The sequence below is a fragment of the Rhipicephalus sanguineus genome, chromosome 7 (assembly GCF_013339695.2).
Source record: "Rhipicephalus sanguineus isolate Rsan-2018 chromosome 7, BIME_Rsan_1.4, whole genome shotgun sequence".
In the NCBI taxonomy this organism is placed as follows: Eukaryota; Metazoa; Arthropoda; class Arachnida; order Ixodida; family Ixodidae; genus Rhipicephalus; species Rhipicephalus sanguineus.
In genome coordinates, this window is record NC_051182.1 from 24,776,683 (window position 1) to 24,797,976 (window position 21,294).

A 21,294-nucleotide genomic window follows, 5' to 3' on the forward strand; every position below is an offset into this window, starting at 1 on the left:
CACGAGCTTCTAGCACTTTCGCCTCCATCAAAATGTGGTCACCATGGCTGGCATTCGATCCCGCGACCTTCGGGTCAGCAGCCGAGCACCATAACCACTACTAGATCACCATGGTGGGAGCCGGTTTGAGTTGCACTAACAGCATGCTGACAAACTGAAACGTAATTTTCTTTTAAACTAAGCATTTCCTTGGCCCGAAACCAGCACTATGAGGTTTCTGAAATGCTGCTTCCACAATCCCCGTCAACTCAATATCTGCCTGCACTGACCCTTTAATGTGCTCCCAAACCTTGGTGTGTATGGAAACATGGAAGTTGAAGCCTTGTTGTCATGCACCGCAGTGTCACGAACACCGCAGTGTCACGATCGCTGGCACACCGCAGTATGTACTCGCAGAAAGCTTCATTCTGGGACAATTCGTAAGTGACATACCTGTGTTGTTGTAGTCTGGCTGATCTCCGAATACAGCAGGGACACGTCTTCAGAGAGGTCAGAGTACTTCCCCCCTCTTCTGGCGATCTCGAGAGAGTTCCGCGGTCTCAGGGGCGTCGAATGCCTCGACGGTGAGAACGAGCCCGAGCTAAGCTCTCTGCTCACTGCTCCGTTGCCCTGAGACTGCTGGGAAGCATCGTCGCCTTTGATGATCCGATGCAATCGAGATGCGCTGCGACAATGAAAAGAAACATGATGAGGAAGGAGCAAGCTGCATAGTCATTTGGCTCGAAATCAGCGATGATAACTGAGAGCTCTGGTGTACAAGAAAGGAGCATGTATCCAAGTTGTTGCTGTTCTCAACCTTTTGAAGAGTGACTTAAGAACTGTCAGTTAAATGCATCAAATTTACAGATTATTTCAAGGCACTCAATATTCTACTGTCAAAAAAAGAATGTGATGATACGTTGCTTTGTGTGTTTTTTAGTAATTAATCTTAAATTGTAATTAAAAACCCATTTCTCCTGTAGGAAAGAATATGACTTTTAAGGGCTCGTTTCTTAGTTAGACACATTATTAATGAGAACTAACAGACAATAATACCAAAGAAAGTATAGGAGATGTTTTTCGTTGTAATTAGGATAAAGTGTGAAGAAAGTAAAGTGGACAAAAAGATAACTTGCCGTCGCCAGAGACCGAACCTGCGCCCTTCGAATAACGTGTCCGATGCTCTACCACTGAGCTACGGCGGCGGTCATCCTCCCATCCACTTTAGCTTCGAACAAAAGGTAATTATGGCTACCAGTCCCAAAGCTATCGAACAAATCTAAAAAGATCAACTGTCAACATCACTGTCAGGAAGAGATAAGGGGCAGCCGACAAGTTCATGAACGCAAGCGGACACCACCAGGCAATTGTCCGCAAATTAAATCTTGGAACAGAGCAAGCCAATTAACATCCAAATGGACATACATAATAATGAAGCCACACAGTAAGGCAACATATGTAGGCAGACGAGGAACGCATTCCACTGACTGCAACAGACAACAAGCAGCGCGAAAAGAAGAGGCATCATCATTCGTTAAATAATTTGGTCTCTTTTTCACAAAGTTTACCAATACTGTAGAATTGAATAATGAGGAGCTTAAGCTTTACTATGGAAACAATTCAGAGAATTTGGCAGACGTGAAGGCATCATCTCACTCCGCACATTACACACTGCACAATTTCAATAGCTACTGGATAGTTGTTGGGGTTTTACGACCCAAAACCGGAAAGAGAGGGCTCCGGAAATTTAGACCACCTGGGGTTCTTTAATGTGTACCTAAATCTAAGCACACAGGTCTCGAGCATTGTGCCTCCATCGAAATACAGCCGCCACAGCGGGCAATGCGACCTTCAGGTCAGCATTCGATAACCCTAACCACTAGAACACCGTAGGGGGTAATACCCACTGGAAAATATAACTTGGAACGGTGTCGGATTGGGCTAGTTGGTATTCCATACTTAGACAAGCGCTTGCCTGTGTCCTTCCATTTCACTCTTTTCTCGACTAACTACTGGAAAATGTGAAAACACACAACAGCTATCGCGTTATGCACTACAAGCTGCAAAAAATAGAGAATGGCTATACTGCCTTTTAAGTCGTCTTCATTTTAATTACCATTAACTGCCATGACATCTACCAGCTGAGTAAATCACAAGCCGGACACCCTAAACAAAGAAGTAACGTAAGTTTGCTCAAACACCCAACATAAATGCACATTGGGATAGAAGCTCTGACGGGACAATAATAGCGCACAATGTAATTACTGACGTGTGATCTCTGCAATCGAAATTCAATTTGGAATCCCATGAAGCTGCGGTACCAGTGACAGCTGTAACTACACATCGGCAAATGCCCATCAGGGCACTTTCCAATTGAACCATTTATAATTAATAAATAGTCATGCTAATTAAAAGGTATTCACAGTCTCAAGATGGTTAATTCAGTACTACCAATAGACATACATCCTTGGCGCCTTTACTGCAGAAATCTTTAATCAATCCTTCTTATTTAAGTAATCTTTAGTCAAGACGGCATGATATTTGTTATCTACTTACCAAACTAGTGCTAGACAGGCGTCAGCACACACGCTTCACTTCAAGGTAGGTGGTTTAAAACGCACGTGCAAAAAACGAGCGCAAGGGCGCAAAAACTGCACAGTTCTGTTGAAGTGACGGCCTCGAGCGTAAACTGCCACTGCGGTCAGACTACACACAGCGCAAAGCCACGCCAGTCGCCGTTACGATTCCGCCACGGTTTCGCTGTCTCTTTTTTACCATCCCACGTGCAGACCACACGCGCGCAACCAACCTCCCGCTGAGCTATGCGAGGGGCCTTCACAGCACTGTGACAGGCACTGCACGATAGCCGGTGAAGCGTTTCGGCCTACATATTTCCCGCTTCTCACGAATCGAGCGACAGGACAGAGCGCGCGTTTTTTCGAGCAACCGTTCCAAGTTGGCAGCAGACGCGACGTAAGAGGCCGTGTGGTGCATACGTACTAAGCGTTGCTACACACCCGTCAATTTTCTTACCGGCCGGCGCAAGATCGACAAGTGAGAGGAAAACGAGACACAAACATCGAGCGATTGCAAAGCGCAAACACAGGCGGTGTTGAGAGATAGCGGGGCGACACGAAGCGAAGCTATGCCTCGAGAAGGCCGACATGTCATAAAACATGACCCGATCAAAGTTGTATGCGGTCTCGACTGGTTGCCGAGACGGACGCGGATGCACGTAAGTTGCGCAACGAGGCACGCATTTCGACGGTATATATCTTTTTTTATAGTCTCTCGGTCGAGACACACCTGGCGCGTATTAACGCTCGTTTCCGCAGCGTCACCCGACATACGGCTTCGTTACAAACAAACGGCACGTGAATCAGCGTAACTGACAGGTAGTTGCTTTCGCTTTTGCAGGACCGATCGGTCTGGCGTAGACTCGTGCCGAAAATCACTAGCAGCTACCCTTTTCCCGCGCTTGGATGCGGTGAAATTTTAAGCTCCGCGTTGAGGTCCGGGTGGAGTGAAACGAAACTTCGCACCTACACGTTGCTGCTGATGCTTGCGGTCCTTTCGTTACGTTGCTCTAAACATACAAATCTGCACTCACCGAGCCTTGCTGGTTCGACGATGATGCGCCGCCTCGCAGCGGCAGTTGTCACCGCTGCAACGACTTCGGAGCAACATCGTCCGAGCGCTTGACGGCGTGCAGCTCCAAGATCAAGAGGTGGCGGAACTACCTCTGACACCGTTTCAGGGGGCCACTTTCAAATCCATGCGGGGGCGTTGCCGGCTATGCAGAACACTGGCAGAGCACGTAGTGCACGCGCGTCGCGTTCATTTAGTACCGTAGTCGTAGCGTGGTGACGAGTTTCGCTACGCTCGAGGCTAGGCCTAGACGGGGAGCGACGCGATGAGAGGTTCGCTCCCTAGACGTCCCACGCCAGTGGTCCTCAAAATACGCCGCGCTCGTGCAACGGCTTCAGCTGTTCACCATGGCGACGAGGGGACTTCTTGTTCGTCATTTCCCGAACGCGAAAGCCACAGACAAAAATAAAGATGCGTTCGTCGGGGCGGCGTCGCTTCCGCGTCCATGCAAGAAGCACCTCCCACCAACAGCTGAGAGCGCGGACGACGCGGCGAGGAGGAGAAAACGCTTTCGACATGCCATGCCGCTTATTGTGGTACTTACCCGTTTTAACTGCTGCAAGCAGGGCGTCACGTACGGGCCACGGAGCAAGCGGTGCGTGCGTGCGAACGTCTCGATTCAAATAAGAAATGAAAGACGCGCGCGCGATTCCCAGAATTCCTTTTTACTATAAAACACGTGCGGCTAGAGTAGTGTGAACTGTTCTCCGTCTAGTATGTCACGCGTGGTGGTTGAGTGAGGGAAGTGGCGGCGACACGGCCTGCGATGGCATTGCGCCGGCAATCGCGGAGGCCTTATTTAGGGGCCGTGCAACTGCTCTCGAGTTGCCACCGCTTCGCGCAAGGTGCCAGTAGCAGTCCACTCATCGGAGTGCATAGATCAATCGGCGGTGGATCAACTCGCACTCGCAGCTACAGTTCAATATATCGGATAATTCGATGTACAACATTTAATAAATCTATTTATTTTGTTTATTACATACTGCCAATCCCAAGAATAAATGTGTAAAAGTCAAAACGATGAACAAAAAAAAAAAAAAAAAAGCCGCCAGATCCCACGCATTGTGGGAATCGATGTAATGCGAAGCAGCCAGCAAAGAGCTGCATACATCGCCTTGTCTGTCATTGGGGAAAATGCGTGCCACTCACGTAATTGATGTTCGTTACACAGTAACGTCGCGCAATACCAATTTCGGGGTAGACCAAGCTAGTGAAACGGCCGCCAGCGCACCACGAGCGTGGCACGCAAGTCATGCTGTACATGACATGCGTGTCATGATTTTCATGTTTACTCGTGTTATTTATGTTCGTCACACAGTCACGTCGCGCAATACCAATTTCGGGGTAGATCAAGCTAGCGAAACGGCCACCAGCGCACCATGAGCGTGGCACGTGAGTCATGCTGTACATGACATGCGTGTCATGATTTTCATATTAGGTAGTGTTATTTATGTTCATCACACAGTCACGTCGCGCAATACCAATTTCGGGGGTAGATCAAGCTAGCGAAACGGCCGCCAGCGCACCATGAGCGCGGCACGTAAGTCACGCTGTACATGACATGCGTGTCATGGTTTTCATGTTAACTCGTGCTATTTATGTTCGTCATACAGTGATGTCGCAAGATACCAATTTTGGTATATATCAAGCTAGCGAAACGGCCGCCAGCGCACTATGAGCGTGGCACGTAAGTCATGCTGTACAGGACATGCGTGTCATGATTTTCATGTTAACTCGTGTTATTTATGTTCGTTACACAGTAACGTCACGCAATACCAAGGTTGGTATATATCAAGCATATCAAGCTAGCGAAACGGCCGCGAGCGCACCATGAGCGTGGCATGTATATCATGCTGTACATGACATGCGTGTCATGATTTGCACGTTAGGACCTGTCAGTTATGTTTGTCATACACTCTTGTCACGCCGTATCAATTTTGCTTAACGAAACGGCCGTAAGAACACCAAGACTGTGGCATGTATATCATGTCGTTCATGACATGCATGTCATGATTTTCATGTTATGACTCGTCATTCATGTTTCGTCATACAGACATGTTATGCCATATCAATTTTGGTATACGTTCGATTACCGAAACGAGCAGGAGAGCTCAAAGTCGTAGTCGGCTAGATAGATAGATAGATAGATAGATAGATAGATAGATAGATAGATAGATAGATAGATAGATAGATAGATAGATAGATAGATAGATAGATAGATAGATAGATAGATAGATAGAGTTTCCTAAAATTAACTAGAGGGGACTCTGGCGCTGCGATCGTTCAGCTACCATGGGAATGATGGGTAGTACACAAATTTGCCTAGTCTTTGTGCTTGCGGCTTCAAACGTACTTGTGGCTTTGTTTATTGCTGTGTTTTGGTGTTCGTTTCGGATAAAAGAATAGACCGTTGTGAACTTCGTGACCAGGTTTGATTTGGTGAGCCTAAAAAAGTTAAAGGTGGTGAAATGGAACTGCAGACTTTTGCTGAACTTTGTTTTGCGACAAAGCGGACGCAGGCGACGCGCAGCCAAACGGAGCCGAAAGAACGAAGTTTAGACAAATTTGTGTACTACCCATGATTCCCATGCTGGCTGAAGCGTCATGCGTTGCAGCTCCCATAGACACTAGCGCCAGAGTTCCCTCTAGTAAGTATTGTAGGAAACTCTATGAGATAGATAGATAGATAGATAGATAGATAGATAGATAGATAGATAGATAGATAGATAGATAGATAGATAGATAGATAGATAGATAGATAGATAGATAGATAGATAGATAGATAGATAGATAGATAGATACGCTCAAAGTCGCAGAAGTTCGCTAAGAAATGCTTCGCATATCATGCAAAATAACAGTACAGATTTGTTTGAATGCCAATGCACGGGTAAATATGAACATCCATACATGTGAAGCATCTATGAATCCTCGCGAAGACTTAATTGTACAACAATCATGCAATCATATCGTACCGATACAATTATAATCATAGAATCATAGTCACACAAACATATCTAAAATTTACCAAAAAGGAATCTAAAATTTACCAAGAAATACCTCACTAAGGAAAGAAGCGAAATGTTTGTAATTTATATTTGTGAATCATGTAAGTAATTTCAAGTTGGGAAAGAAAGGTACTTAGTTCAGACCCCCCACCCCGAAAATCTTCAATTTTGCATGTGTACATGTACACGCAGACATACAAATGCGCGCACGAACATACATAAAGTATATGTACGGTTCCCCTCCTCCCCCTCCAGAAAAAAAATTATGGCTACGCTACTTGGAAATAGGGGAAGGTAAGGCGTTCCACTGCCTTATGGGGGATTAAAGAACATTTAAAACAATTAGTATGAAAGCGATATTCCTTTAGGATGTATGAATGCTTCAGCCAAGTTATTTTTGTGTCTGCATTCTGCAATACAGATGTACTACTCATAACTGTTAACATTTAGCTTGTTATGAATTAATTGATGAGGCAGTTTCAATCGGGTGAGTGTAGCACGGTTTTCATGCAAATGCGACTAATTCCGAACAATTTCATGAGCGCACTAGAAGAGTCTGTAAGTCGATGTTTATTCAATATAAATTTTACCGCTTTTCTTTGCGCTCCCTCATTTATTAGTCAATGGACGCCAAGTGGAGGTAGCGCATTCTAGTACAGATCTAAGGAGTATATTATAAGCTAGTAATTTAGTTTCACGGAGCACTTCACGAAGTCATCGCTTAATGTACACTATAACGTGGAAATCCCATCCAAGATCAGACGTTATTGTTAGTCCAAGGTACTTGTGCTGTAAGACTACTGTAACCAGGTTATCGTTTATGGCGTATTCGAAACTCGTGTGCGTGATGTTTTCTTGTTACTCTCGAAAGAACTGTTTTTTCTTTAGCATTAAGAGTCATTTGCCATTTAGCACACCATGCGGAAACTGTTTTCAGTGCATTAATTATTTAAAGATATGTCAGTGGTAGGTTAGAGAAGTAATTTCTTTTGTAGAGTATACAGTCGTCAGCAAAAAGTCTTATGTTGACGAGGATGTCGGTAGGTAGATCATTAATAAAGATGATAAATATTGCAGGAGCCAAAATGCTACCCTGGGGCACTCCAGAGGTGACATGATTCAGTTTAGAATTGGTATGGTTAATTTGCACAAATTGCATCCAGTTCTATAGGTAGTCCTCAGGGGCGTAGCCAGGGGTTTCGGGGGGGGGGGGGTTCATACCCCCCCCCCCCGAAATTTTTCAGTTTTGCTTGCGTATACACACACGCACCCATACAAACGCATGGACGAACATACATAAAGTATGGTTTAACCTCCCCGAAAAAACTTTCTGGCTACGCCCCTGATAGTCCTTCATCCACGGGCCCCTTGCCTAATGCGAGTTCAAATTGTAGCATTAGTTTTTGGTATGATACGCGATCGAAGGCTTGAAAAATCAAGAAAAATAAGGTCTGTTTGATTTTGGTTATCAATACTGCATGCTAGAGATGTCGTGTATAAGTTCAACTAGCTGAGTGACTGTGGATCAGTGTTGCGCAATGGGTGCCTCCATTCCATTCCGGGGAATTAGAACTTGCCACAATTCCATTCCTTTCAATTCCTCGGAATGAAAAAGCTTAGCCCATTCCCACTCCGGGAATGGTCGGGGAGTTCAATTCCATTCCTGTAATTCCTCCACGTAGGAAAGGCATCTTGATAGCTTTATCTAGTAAAGACTGAACGCCCTATAAAGCTGATGCCATCAGACGCACTAGGAACTGCAAAAGTAAGCAAAACACGTTACCAAGGTCGAGGGATGGTAGCTTGGTGACATATCTCGTGCAGTACAACCACACTATAAATCCTATAGGGGCAGTTCTCCCGCTACCTAGTATCTGCATGGTCAGCATGTTTGAACGAATGGTGATGTTTTAATATTGTTTTGAAATGTGTTAATGCTATGACGACATAGCGTATTTTTATGCTGACAAAAGTAGTATTCAAGAAGACTAAGCAGTTTTGCCACGCGTCTGCAGCGGCCGTGAATCTGGAGAAAACTAAGAGTTGGTTAATGGGGAACAAAACCCTCTAGATCTGCTGGTGTTAGTTGGAACAGTGCACCTGTCGGGCACCTTGTGCCTTTGCATCGAACACGGGACACTGGGCCGCACTGCGCGTCAACACTCACACTTGTCAAGCGTGCGCAAGCGTGGATGGGGTGAGGATAACTTTCTGTGTTCGCCAGTGCTCAGGTATTGTTGTGTATTCACCAGTGAATAAGGTCGGCAACCATGAGCGCCCGTGGCGCCGCCCTTGGGTGTGGTGTAAACAGTAGCTCTGACGGACGATTCATTCCTCCTCTTGTTTGGCAACGCTTTGTACCCAGCTAAGTCAGCTGGTAATAAACTACAGTTATGCATACATAACATTTGGCGACGAGTTCACGAACCGACTTGGTGAGCGACGGCGGCTGCAAAAGCAAGCGGCAAGCGCCACACAAGGCAACGAAGGTGAGCTTCGGTGAACGTCGGCGGCAGTACGTAGAGCGAGATGCCTTCGGACAACGCTTCGGGCGAGGGTGCTTCGGAAGCTAAGCCTACCGTCCCAAACGTGTTCATGGGCCGGCTGGGCATTATAGAAGAGTTTTCTCCTGACAACGCGGCAGCCTGGCCTACATACATCGAACGCCTACAGTTCTATTTCACGGCGAATGGTGTGGTTGAGGAGCAGCAGCAACGGGCAGTGCTGTGCAGCGTTTGTGGTCCGGCTACGTACGCCATCCTTCGCACGTTGTGTTCTCCGGCGACGCCGGCTGAGACGCCGTTTGCGGACATTGTTTCCAAGCTCACGCACCACTTCACGCCAACGCCTTCGGTGATTGTACAGCGTTTTACGTTTCACAAACGCTGTCAGCAGCCGGGTGAAAGTATCGCGGATTTTGTTGCGGACTTGCACCGACTCTCCGAGCACTGCGAGTTCGGTGTCACCCTGGAGGACATGCTCCGCGATCGTCTAGTCTGCGGCGTTCGTGACGAAGGGCTGCAACGGCGTCTCCTGGCTGAGACTGCGTTGGATTTCAAGAAGGCGTACGAAAAGGCCGTCGCTGCCGAGTATGCGACGAGGCAAACGGAAACCATCCGGGGAGCGTTGCCGTCAGCGTCCGAGTTACATCGGATGGGTCAAGCACCAAAGGCGGACAAGCCGGGCGGTAAAGAGCGTTCCAAGGAATCAAGAACCGGGCGGTGTTCCCGCTGCAGCGGTGACCACGACGCTACGAGTTGTGGTTTTCGCTCTGCAGTGTGTCATTTCTGCAAGCGCAAAGCAGGGGCGTAGCCAGAAATTTTTTTCGGGGGGGGTTCAACCATACTTTATGTGTGTTCGTGCGTGCGTTTGTATGTGCGCATGTATATATCCGCAAGCAAAACTAAAAAATTTCGGGGGGGGGGTTTGAACCCCCCCAACCCCCCCCTGGCTACGCCCCTGGCGCAAAGGTCACATTGTTCGTGCCTGCCGTCAAAAGGAAGAGGCAAGAAGCAAGGCAAAGAGTGGCAATAAGCGCCCAGGCAACTTGGGTCACTCAGGAGTGTACGGACTTTACCACATGGCTAGTGGATTGCCAGCGTTTATGGCTAACGTCATTGTGAACAGACACCAGGTATCGATGGAAATGGACTCTGGATCCGTTTGTTCTATTGTCAACTTGAGGACATTGAGCAAGCTGGGAATCTCGAAGAAGGCGCTCCGACCAAGTTCCAAGGGCGGGCGGACGTGCACACAGCAGCCTGTTTGTGTCGTGGGCGAAGTGGAAGTTCCTGTAAAGTACAACAGTAGAGAGGGCAAACTACCCCTGCTCGTCACGAAAGGGTCGGTAGTCAGCATCCTGGGGAGAGACTGGTTCCGACCGCTAGGCATAACACTGGAGGGACTGCACCAGCTCAGCGGAGCTCCAGCTTCCAAAAGTTCCAGTCGAGAAGTCCAACCAGCTGCACGCAACCCGAGCAAGGTGGTGACAAGCGTAAAAAATCTGCTGCAGGACTATCCAGATGTGTTCAAACCTGGGCTGGGCAAAAGCAGGGGTCTTCCTGTGCGGATCTTAGTGGGTGAGCAAGCCACGCCCAAGTTTCACAAGCCACGGCAAGTACGTTTCGCGCTACTGCCCAAGGTGGAGGAAGCCATCGAACAGTTGGTCGAGCAAGGCATTTACGTTCCCATTAAGCATTCCCGCTGGGCGACGCCAATTGTGCCGATTCTGAAGAAGAACGGAAAGATGAGAATTTGCGGGGACTACAAGGGAACACTCAACCCAGTCGTCAAGTGGGAGACGTATCCGCTTCCAACTCCAGAACAACTGCTCGCAAGACTGGGAGGATGTGCAGTGTTTTCTCGGCTGGACTTGGATCAAGCTTATCAGCAACTCTGTGTCGATGAGGACACCGCCATGCTGCAGACCGTGACAACGCACAAGGGCCTGTTCAAGGTGACGCGATTGTAGTTTGGTGTGGCAGTCGCCGTAGCCATCTTTCAACGTTATATGGAAGGACTGTTGAACGGACTGGAAGGGGTTCAGTGCTTTCTGGATGACATCCTAATTGGTGGAAGAACAGTTGCTGAGCATGATGAACGGCTGCGCAAAGTGCTGCAGCGTATCCAAGACGACGGGCTTCGCCTGAACGCCGAGAAGTGTGCATTCAGGGACAAGGAAGTGACGTACCTGGAGTACCGTGTCAACAAGGACGGAGTAAGTCCTTTGCGTGAAAAAGTGGAAGCCATCAAGCAAGCTCCGGAACCGAAGAACAAGAAGGAGCTGCAGTCGTTCTTGGGAGCCTTACATTTTTATGGCCGTTTCTTGAAAGGAGCGTCACATGTGTTGGAACCACTTCACCGCCTCCTGGACAAGGACAAGGCATGGAGTTGGACCGAGACGGAAACGAAGGCATACCAAGATGCCAAGAGCCTGCTGGAATCATCAGCCGTCTTAGCACACTATGATGTGACACGTCCCATAAGGCTGGCCTGCGATGCGTCTCCGTGCGGGCTGGGTGCGGTACTGAGCCAAGTGGGTGAAGATGGTGTGGAAAGACCAGTGGCCTTCGCCTCGAGAACCTTATCAAAAGCAGAGCGCAACTATGCGCAGATAGACAGGGAGGCTCTGGCTTTGCTTTTCGGAGTTAAGAAATTCCACCAGTATATTTTTGGTCGGAAGTTTCAACTCTTGACAGACCATAAGCCATTGCTAGGCCTCCTGCACCAAGCCAAGCCGGTTCCTGCCGTATTGTCACCTCGGATGTTGCGCTGGAGTCTGCAACTTTCTGCATACAACTACGAACTTTTGTACGTACCAGGCTCCAAGTTGCCACATGCCGACGTTTTCAGTCGTCTTCCGCTTCCTGTCAGGCATGAGCACGAGCCACCGTTGGGAGACATTTTGCTGCTGGAAGCAGTGCCGGAAGTTCCTCTGGATTCTACCAAGATCGCAGCATTGACGCGTACAGACCCTGTTCTGTCGCGGGTACATCGCTGGATTTTGCAAGGTTGGCCTTCCACGAAGATGCCCGAGGAATTCCGTCCTTTGGTGGCTAGAAAGAACGAACTGTCCACCTACCGAAATTGTGTGCTGTGGGGGTCTCGTGTTGTGATTCCAAGTTCTGCAGAGGCCCAGGTCCTAGACGTCCTACACACCACGCACCCAGGCGTAGTACAGATGAAAGGTCTTGCACGCAGCACCGTGTGGTGGCCAGGCATTGACAATCACATAGAGCGCAAGGTAGCTGGCTGCCAAGTATGCCAAGAAACTCGGCAAGCTCCCAGTAAGGCACCGGTGCACCCATGGGAGTTCACTAAGAACCCTTGGTCACGTTTGCACATAGATTTTGCCGGTCCCTTCAAGGGAAAAGTGTTTCTACTAGTCGTCGATTCTCATTCCAAGTGGCTGGAAGTTTCCCTGATGGAATCGATGACGACAAGAGCCGTTCTTAAAGAACTTCGGTCAATGTTTGCTCGTTTTGGCATTCCCGAAGTGTTAGTGTCGGACAATGGAACTGCGTTCACGTCAGAAGAATTCGCCGAGTTTGCAAACAGAAACCAAATTCGGCACATTAAAGTCGCGCCCTATCACCCCTCATCGAATGGTCAGATAGAGAGGATGGTTCAGGAGACGAAACAAGTCCTGCGTAAGTTGTCGGAGGGAGACTGGGCCACCAAGCTGTCTCGTTTCTTGCTGGGCCAGCACATTTTACCCAGTACAACTACAGGGAAGAGTCCCGCTGAACTGTTGATGGGGAGACGACTGCGATCGGCCATTGACCGTCTGCATCCAGACTTTCACATGGTTGGATCGTCCCTTCAGCATTACTTTAGCGATGGTTCTCAACGTGTTCGGCATTTCTATCCTGGCGACGCTGTGTATGCACGGAACTATCAAGGTGGCACCAAGTGGGTCCCCGGGTCCATTGCTTCAGCCACCGGACCCCTTTCTTACCAAGTTCGTCTGTGCGACGGTAGCTTACGGCGAAGACACGTCGATCAGCTCCGCAACCGGGCCAGACCACTGACCTCGGTGAAGCTGACAGTGATACTTGTGGGAACTCAGCCGATGGTGATGACCTCGCTGTGACTGGCCAGGACCCACCACTGCCAAGATTGAGTGACACTTCACCCATATCAAGTCCATCTAGCAGTCCCGCCCCTGGACCCGACGGTCCTGATGTACCTGGAAGCCTTTCACAGGAGCACAGCTCTTCCAGCCAACTTCCAACAACCGAGGCTTCTAGATACCCTCGACGTTACCGGGACTCAGCGTTACCCTCAGCGTTACCGGGACTACATTCCATAAGGGGGAAGGGATGTTGTGTATTCACCAGTGAATAAGGTCGGCAACCATGAGCGCCCGTGGCGCCGCCCTTGGGTGTGGTGTAAACAGTAGCTCTGACGGACGATTCATTCCTCCTCTTGTTCGGCAACGCTTTGTACCCAGCTAAGTCAGCTGGTAATAAACTACAGTTATGCATACATAACAGGTATGCAATGTGTTCCTTGTCGCAAAGGTTATTTACGTGTGTCAGGTACTAAACTGCAGTGTATTCGCCACTTTCATGTGGTTGTATCAATGGGAACCAACGCGCAGGGATGATTTGTTTCTCGCTTCAGTATCTGCTGGGATAATGCATTTGTTTGTACACTAACTTATGTCTCGGTTTGTAGTAGGCGCGTTGCTTATAAATGTAACGTGCTTGTAATCAGCCAAGCCATTTTAAAAATACTGCTTTATTGTCAATTTCGAGGCTCTGACTTACTAATGTTTCAAGTTTGAAAAACAGCACGTAGACGAAAACGTGCTCTATTTTTGGAAAAAGACGAAATTCCATTCCCATTCTATTCCGCGCAAAAGGCGCATTTGCCTAATATTCGCGCTTGCGGCTTCGAACTTGCGACTTTGTTTATTGCTGTGTTTTCACGTTTGTTTCGTATAAAAGAATGGGTCGTTCTGCAATTCATGACCCGATTTGAATTGGTCAGCCTCAAAAGGTCAAAGTGGTGATCTAAAACTGCTGAACGTTTGCTGAAGTTCGTCTTGCGACAAAGCAGCTGCGGGCCAGATGGATCCGAAAGAACGAAACTTAGACAAAACCGTGTACTACCCATCATTCCCATGCTGGCTGAAGCGTCATGCGTTGCAGCTCCCGTAGACACTAGCGCCAGATTTCCCTCTTGCGTATTATTAAGGAACTCTATGCGAGAGACATCTGTTCGGTTCAAACGTGTATACAGGTGCGAACAAAAGTATACAGTGCTCGGCGACTGAGACGGGATACTCGCTGCGGTTGGCGGTGAGGGCGAGAGTGTTCGTGACGCACCCATGACGACTGCATTCGGTAAATAGTCGTTCAGTCTGTGGTTCTCGGTGGCGCCAGCGCAACGCCCGCCCGCCAGCTCCAGACGCTTCGCGCGGCACGGCACATGAGCGCAGTGTTTTGACGCAACGGCGAGCAGCGCTCGGTGAAACGTCGGCCCCCTAATGGAGAACCCTGCATGCGCACGCCTATGGTTACAAACGATAGATGAGGGGGCAAACAAGTGGGGCTACGGCGAATTCATTTTAATCTCATGCAGTCGGCGACAATAAAGAACTATGAAAACTCGACTGTCCGTTTGCCTATTCGCTTTTCGTTTCATTTCGCGCTAAGCTACACCCCAGGTGTTCAGTAAAGTGATTAGCCGTGCGCCACGTGCTCAGATCTATTTCTATACCGAATGCATTTCATCGGTTTTTACGACTAGTGAGGATAATAAAGGTTTTCATAATAAACGACTGCAGAGGGAGGTGACCGGCTGAAACAACTCTGCTATACACATAGCTCCGAAGGCCGTATACGAATGCCGACTTGCTTTGCTCAAGACAAATGTTATGTTCAGGTTAATTCGCTGTAGCTGCCCGTACGAGGTATGGAAAAGCTTACTGTTACGCGTCATGCCGGAGAACGCGGACAAACAAAAGTAATTCGCGGCCAACCACTGGCAACCCAATATATTTATAGACTTTGAAGATCTTTCAGTTATATCTCGTTAACGCACCTCAGTCTTTCTTTTGTTTGTCCAGATGAACATTGCCCGGAGAGCTTCTCATTAAATTTCGGCCGCGGAGCCTTGCATGCCGTTGAACGGCCGTTCATTATTTTCTAGTGCCCCCTTTTACTTTTGATTTGATTTCTTCCCGAGCGCAAATATTTCATTTTTCTGTCTTTCTGCGCTATTGGGCCTCGTGCACTTTTCATGCTACCCATAGCTTTTCGCTCGAGGCCCATTTTCTGTATTTCACTGAAATAAACGTTCATTCATTCATATATTCATTCATGTCACGACCATTAGCGTGCGCAGAGTTCTCCAGCGAAGTTTCACCACAGCCCCTCGACCCCCCCCCCCCCCATTTTTTTTGTTGATCGAGGCCGTAAGAAATAAAAGCTTTGCAATGCATGCAAACATGAAAATGAAGCGATAACGTGGTTCCAGCAACGGCCTGCCTTTGGTCGTCGACTTTGCTGAGGCGAAGGTGGCTAGTAAACACATTGAAATGCAACATCACGGGTCCACGGCCGCCATTATTGACAAAAGCGTGCGTGCTAATTACACGGCACTTTAAACATAGGGACAACTCCAATCGAGAAAAGGTGCAGGGCAGACTTGCCCACCCACCCCCCAGACGATTAGGGGAGGGGGGCGAAACCTGCCCCGTATCTTTCCTCAGTTGGATTTGTTTCGATGTTTAGGGAGGGCGGAGTGGCACCATGCTCCCCCTGTGCGCACGACTTTGTGGCCGACTGTGCTTCTGAAGATCACGCATCAGCTTCTGCTGATGTCGCAGCATTAAGACAGTCTCTCCTGCGGATAAGTTCATGCCTGTGTAGGTTAACTGTATTGCATATTGAATCTTTCGGTCAGGCCGTTGGTTTGAGGATGGTAGCTAGACGCTGTCTTGTGTGTAGTGCCAGAAGCGCGTAGGACTTCACTTAACAGTTGTGATAAGAATGCCCTTCCACGGTCGCTCAGGAGTACTCTGGGAGCACCATGACGCAGAATTATGGCGTGAAGGACGAAGTCAGCAACTTCCGAAGCTGAACCAGTAATCACTGAAGTCGTCTCGGCGTAGTGCGTGAGGTGGTCGGCGGTCACTATCCATCGATTTCCAGCGCCAGTGACGGGAAGAGGCCCATAAAGGTCGACGCCTACGACCTTGAATGGTTTTGTAGGGCACGGAATTGGCTGTAATTGGCCGGCAGGAGCAGATGTCGGAAGTTTGCGACGCTGGCAAGAAGAGCAAGAACCTACGTACCTTGCTACGCTGGTTGAAAGGCCAGGCCAATAGAAACGGCTTCGAATGCGGTCGTGGGTTTTGTGGAAGCCAAGATGGCCAGCTGTCATATCGTCGTGAAAGGCGTTAAGAACATGATGTCGAAGAGAGCGTGGTAAAACGGGCACCCAGAGTTGACCGTCAGGGTGGTAAATGTGACGATACAGAACACCATTCTCCAGCTTAAATTGCGAGAGTAGACGACGAAGCCGCGCGTTAGGTGGACAGGATGCTGCAGAGAGGTGATCTACAATGCGCCGGCAGTAAGGGTCAACCAGCTGGCGAGAGCTGAATGGTTGATCGTCATCGGCTGGTAGCTGGTCCATCGACGCGAGCGAGGTAACTGAACTAGAAGGGACGTCCGAGCAGGTGTTGTCGAAAACGGTCGCGGGAGCGTCGAGCGGAGCGGTAGGTAGTGGGCAACGAGAAAGAGCGTCGGCGTCTTGATGTTTTTTGCCAGACTTGTAAATGATGTCAAAATCATACTCTTGGAGACGTATATAATCCACCGACCCAAGCGTCCGGAGAGGTTCTTTAGTGTAGAAAGCCAGCATAAGGCGTGGTGGTCCGTAACGATGGTGAAATGACGGCCGTGCAGATAAGGACGAAATTTCTGTACTGACCAAACCACAGCCAGGCACTCCTGTACGCCACTAGCGTATGCAACGACTCTCTCGAGGGAAGAGTCGTCGCGTTGGAGAAGCACAGCACCTATACCGCGGCCGCTAGCGTCTGTGTGCAGGAGAGTCGGTGCGGTCTCATCAAAATGGCATAGCACAGGGTCTGACGTGAGGGCTCCCTTCAGCATGTCAAACGCCGATTGACATTCGTCGGACCAGACAAATGGTACATCGGAAGCAAGTAGCTTGTGCAGCGGCGCCGCCATGAAGCGAAGTTCCGCATAAAACGACGAAAATAGGATGCGAGACCAAGAAAACTTCGCAAATCCTTAGGCCTTTTGGGGCGAGGAAAGTGAAGGACCGCAGCAATCTTGTCAGGGTCAGGGCGAATTCCGTCCTTGCTCACGACATGACCGAGAATTAACCTTGATGGATTTGCTGGCGAAACGGCATTTCTTGGTGTTGAGTTGTAGACCAGCGGAGGCGAGGCATGTTAGGACTTCATCCAGGCGTTGCAGGTGCTGAGGAAATGTTGATGAAAAGATGACAATGTCATCAAGGTAGCAGAGGCAAGTCTTCCATTTCAGGCCATGCAGCACGGTGTCGATCATGCGCTCAAAAGTCGCGGGTGCATTGCAGAGCCCTTTCGGGATCTGCAATGCACCTCCATATAACCACAAACAACAACAACAACATCCGGGTCTTCGGTCTTGGGAGGTGTGACTGAACACATCGGACCCAAGCCGTGAGCACCGCCGCCGCCATCAACCCCTGCAGCGCTCCGGCCATGGAGTGCGAACCACCGCCCCGGACCGGAGTGCAAAAGCCACGCGAGGTGAGAGATAAGATTCTTTAATGAAATGCCCGGAGAGGTTAGCCTGGTTTGTCGCCTGGCTTGCTACTCCAGGTGTCGGGTGATTATGGTATATACAATGATCACATATACACCATATACACACAAATAGTACATACAGTCACAAACACACATATATACATAAGAAGAGTCCTTCACAGGCTTTGGTTAAGCTGAGTGTTTCTCAAAAACGCCAACAGCGCTTTTGTGCTGCGCATCGCACAACTGCTGTCTTGCCACGGGCCGAGAAGGTGCCGCAGCTCCAAGCTCGAGCCGCGTTGCAAATGAAGTGCCTCCTTCAGAATCTGTCGTTCTGCGTCGTAATGGGAACAGTCGCAGAGTACGTGCATGGTTTAGGTCTTCCCGAGTGTTACATGTGGTGCACGTGGGTGAGTCCGACTGCCTGATCTTGTGCTTGAAGTATTTCGTGTAGGCAACGTCGAGTCTCAGCCGATGAATGCAAGTTTCATCTTGTCTGGTTAATCCCTGTGGCATATGAAAGCTACACGTCGGGTCTATTCTGTGCAGCGGTCCGTACTGGTTGTTGGCATCGCTCCATATTGTTTTCTGCAGATTACGCGCGAACGCAGACACCAGAATCGCTGCGTCTTTTCTTGAAAAAGGAATTTCAATTTCCTCAGATGCTGTGTCATGCGCAGCTCTGGCAGCGGAGTCAGCTCGAACATTCCCTTCGATGCCGCAATGAGCGGGCAGCCACTGCAGTACTACATCGTGGTGTAGTTCATGAGCATTATTGCCTAGGCGCCTGATGTCTAGGACTAGTTGGTCTTGCGTACGTGGAGATTTCAGGGGCTGCAGTGCGGCTCGTGAGTCGGAGAATATCACCCAAGAGTCGGGTCTCTGATCTTTAATATATGCAAGCGCCCTCCGCAATGCAGCCAGCTCAGTGGCAGCGGCGGATGTACATCAACACCAACTATAGAACCCGCCGTCACGTTTATACAGATGGGTCTGTCACAGATGGATCATCTGCTATAGGCGTGTGGATACCGTCGGCGAATGTCACCATCACAGCACGCGAGGTGAGATGAGCATTTATCACTCCCTAGACGTGCGCTTGCTATTTGTTAACTGTTGTTTCCCCCAGTAGTGCGGAACACTCCGCCGCTGAGGTGTAAACTTGATGTGCTACTCTATTGTTGCAATTCGCATCTGAGGTGTATAAACACCTTCAGTTGAAAGACTTGTCTCTGTCCCCACTGGCCTGAAACCCGCCGCGGTCGCAACTCAACGCGAACCGCGGGATAGGCGGTCACAGCTCTGACTGTTAGGGCTGCTACGTATCACTAGTAGCGAGTAACTACACTAGCGAGTAACTAACTACTACACTGTCGGAAGGCTGCGCGTGGGCGCGTTCCACAACAGCCGTCGCGGACAGGTCTCCGTTCATGTAGCGCTTAATTTCCATATATGGTATCGGTGGACGCCTTCGCCGCATACCTCAGTGATGATGTCATCGGCGACCGCACGACGGCGCGCACTACTGTGGCGCCGCGGAACCTGTCGTCTCGCCACTATCGTTCCTTCCTCCTCGCGCTCTCCTCGCTATCGCCGTCTTTCATTCTCCGCTGCGCTTCGCGTTCGCTCTCTTTCGTCCTCGTTCGCTCTGCCGGTTACGACGACGCCGACGCAGCGCAATGCAGGAACGGGCGCCGAAGAGCTGCGCTCTTAAACGCGTAGTATGTACATAGCATGCATGTTTCAGATGTTCTTTGCCGCGAGTAAAGCTTTGGAATAAAGAAAAGATGTAACTAGCAAAACTGGCGTGGTAGCAACGTTAATGAGAGTATGGTTAGATACTTGATAATGCCAGTATTATCGAAGCTAATCGCATTTGCTTATTGAGGCTTTTGCTGTGTACGAGAGGGGCAACAAGTTTCGGGTTGTCTTCCTTTATATAATTAAAGTGACTGCCTACTAGTGATGCAGAACTATCGGTAAATTGACTATCGATAGTATCGATAGTTTCTTTGAAACTATCGATAGTGTAAACAAACTATCGATAGTACTACTATCGATAAACTATCGATAGTCGAATCGGTAGTACCATTGGTAATATTAGTAGCGATATTACTGCCACGCGTCTTTATTGCTTTGTTTTGATGTATTCGAGTTTCACCCACAGACTGTTAGCTGTGTTTAACGCAGACCGCGCCGCAATGTTTTAGAAGTTTCGCGATTGTTTGACAATTTAAGGTTACGCGCCGGACGCGAATATTCAAGTTTATTCGAGAGCTTACGCGAGCAATAGCAATAACACTGGAAGGTTTGATGTCTGATGTACAAAGGACGAAGTGTTCCACCGATTGTCAGATCACTCGACGGCCGGCGACTGTTCTCGCCGCAATCAGTGCGCAGCGTGTATCGCTTGTATTCTGAGTTTTGATTTTCTGGGCACGAGTTCGACCAAAAAAAGAGCTTCGTACTTCCCAGTCTTGCTGCAGCATTCTTCACCGTCACAACCACGTGACAAACTATCCATATTGGTGCGAATAACGATGCTGTTGCTGGGTGGCCAAATTGCCGAAATATTTGCGATAGCCTACTATCAGCTTGGCTTAATTTATGGGGAAATTTTTATCGAGAGAAATTATTTGCGCAGTGAAAATGGCGGCATATGTCCATCAATAAATTAATATTTAAAAGCAACCAGTTACATGTTACAATTAACAAACTTAGTTCTTAATAATTTTTTATTTTGCAATCATCAAATACAATATAAAACTGAAGCCGCGCAGTTCCACCCCATGTAACGGCTTCATTTCCGCTACAGCTGAATAGTTTGTCTTTATGACCATGAGTCAGCGAAGCACTCTGGTGAAGAACGCAAGCATGTCAACTTTCTTGCCCTTCAGCCTGCTCCTCCGGCTCCACCATGTACCACGCGCGCGGGGAACCAAATTTATTCTGCAATGAGTTCGCGCTGTTGATTTTAAACTATCGATAGCACTATCGATAGTATCTTTTACCATCGATAGTTCGATAGTGACTCAGCTATCGATAGTATCGATAGTACCATCGATAGTTCTGCATCACTACTGTCTACCGCTCGGAAACAAGTTTTCTGATTGTGGTGAAAATGAGAAGATCGTTCGTCACGTCGGCGACAACGAGCATGCTTTTGTCCCATAAGAAAGGAATTATATTTTTAATTTTATGTTGAAAATCGTGAAAGAATGACCGCTAGCGTCACCCAACAGCGATGTGCTCAATCTTCTGGCAGAACATGAAATCCTCGCAGCTAGACTCATCTTTCTTATAAACAAACTTGAAATTGTGTTTTACGCACTTGAGGCAGCTTTCGGTTGCGTCAGAGAGTAATTTCTTTGTTGTTTTTTTTTGTCA

At 48.6% G+C, this 21,294-nt stretch overlaps 3 protein-coding genes across 3 annotated transcripts in view; 2 read left to right on the top strand and 1 right to left on the bottom strand.

The window, feature by feature from the left end:
• LOC119399330 (SUN domain-containing protein 1) overlaps nt 1-4,275 on the bottom strand; it is an 85,569-nt gene extending 81,294 nt beyond the window's left edge. Inside the window, exons 1-2 of the mRNA XM_049417663.1 lie at nt 4,172-4,275; nt 433-664 (exon numbers count right to left, since the gene is read on the bottom strand). The gene's annotated coding sequence lies outside the window, so the exon portion shown is untranslated. The remainder of the gene's footprint in view (nt 1-432; nt 665-4,171) is intronic.
• Nucleotides 4,276-10,272: 5,997 nt separating this feature from the next.
• LOC119398553 (uncharacterized protein K02A2.6-like) lies at nt 10,273-11,103 on the top strand. Its single transcript, XM_037665395.1, has one exon. It carries the CDS (start codon nt 10,273-10,275, stop codon nt 11,101-11,103), a length of 831 nt encoding a protein of 276 aa, XP_037521323.1.
• A 39-nt stretch (nt 11,104-11,142) lies between these two features.
• On the top strand, nt 11,143-13,224 carry LOC119398554 (uncharacterized protein K02A2.6-like). Its single transcript, XM_037665396.1, has one exon. The coding sequence runs from the start codon at nt 11,143-11,145 to the stop codon at nt 13,222-13,224; it is 2,082 nt and encodes a 693-aa protein (XP_037521324.1).
• The last annotated feature ends 8,070 nt before the right edge of the window (nt 13,225-21,294 follow it).

Excerpts from the sequence above, each read along its gene's own strand:
- LOC119398553 (XM_037665395.1), top strand. The coding sequence starts at position 10,273 with ATGGAAATGGACTCTGGATCCGTTTGTTCTATTGTCAACTTGAGGACA.
- LOC119398554 (XM_037665396.1), top strand. The coding sequence starts at position 11,143 with ATGGAAGGACTGTTGAACGGACTGGAAGGGGTTCAGTGCTTTCTGGAT.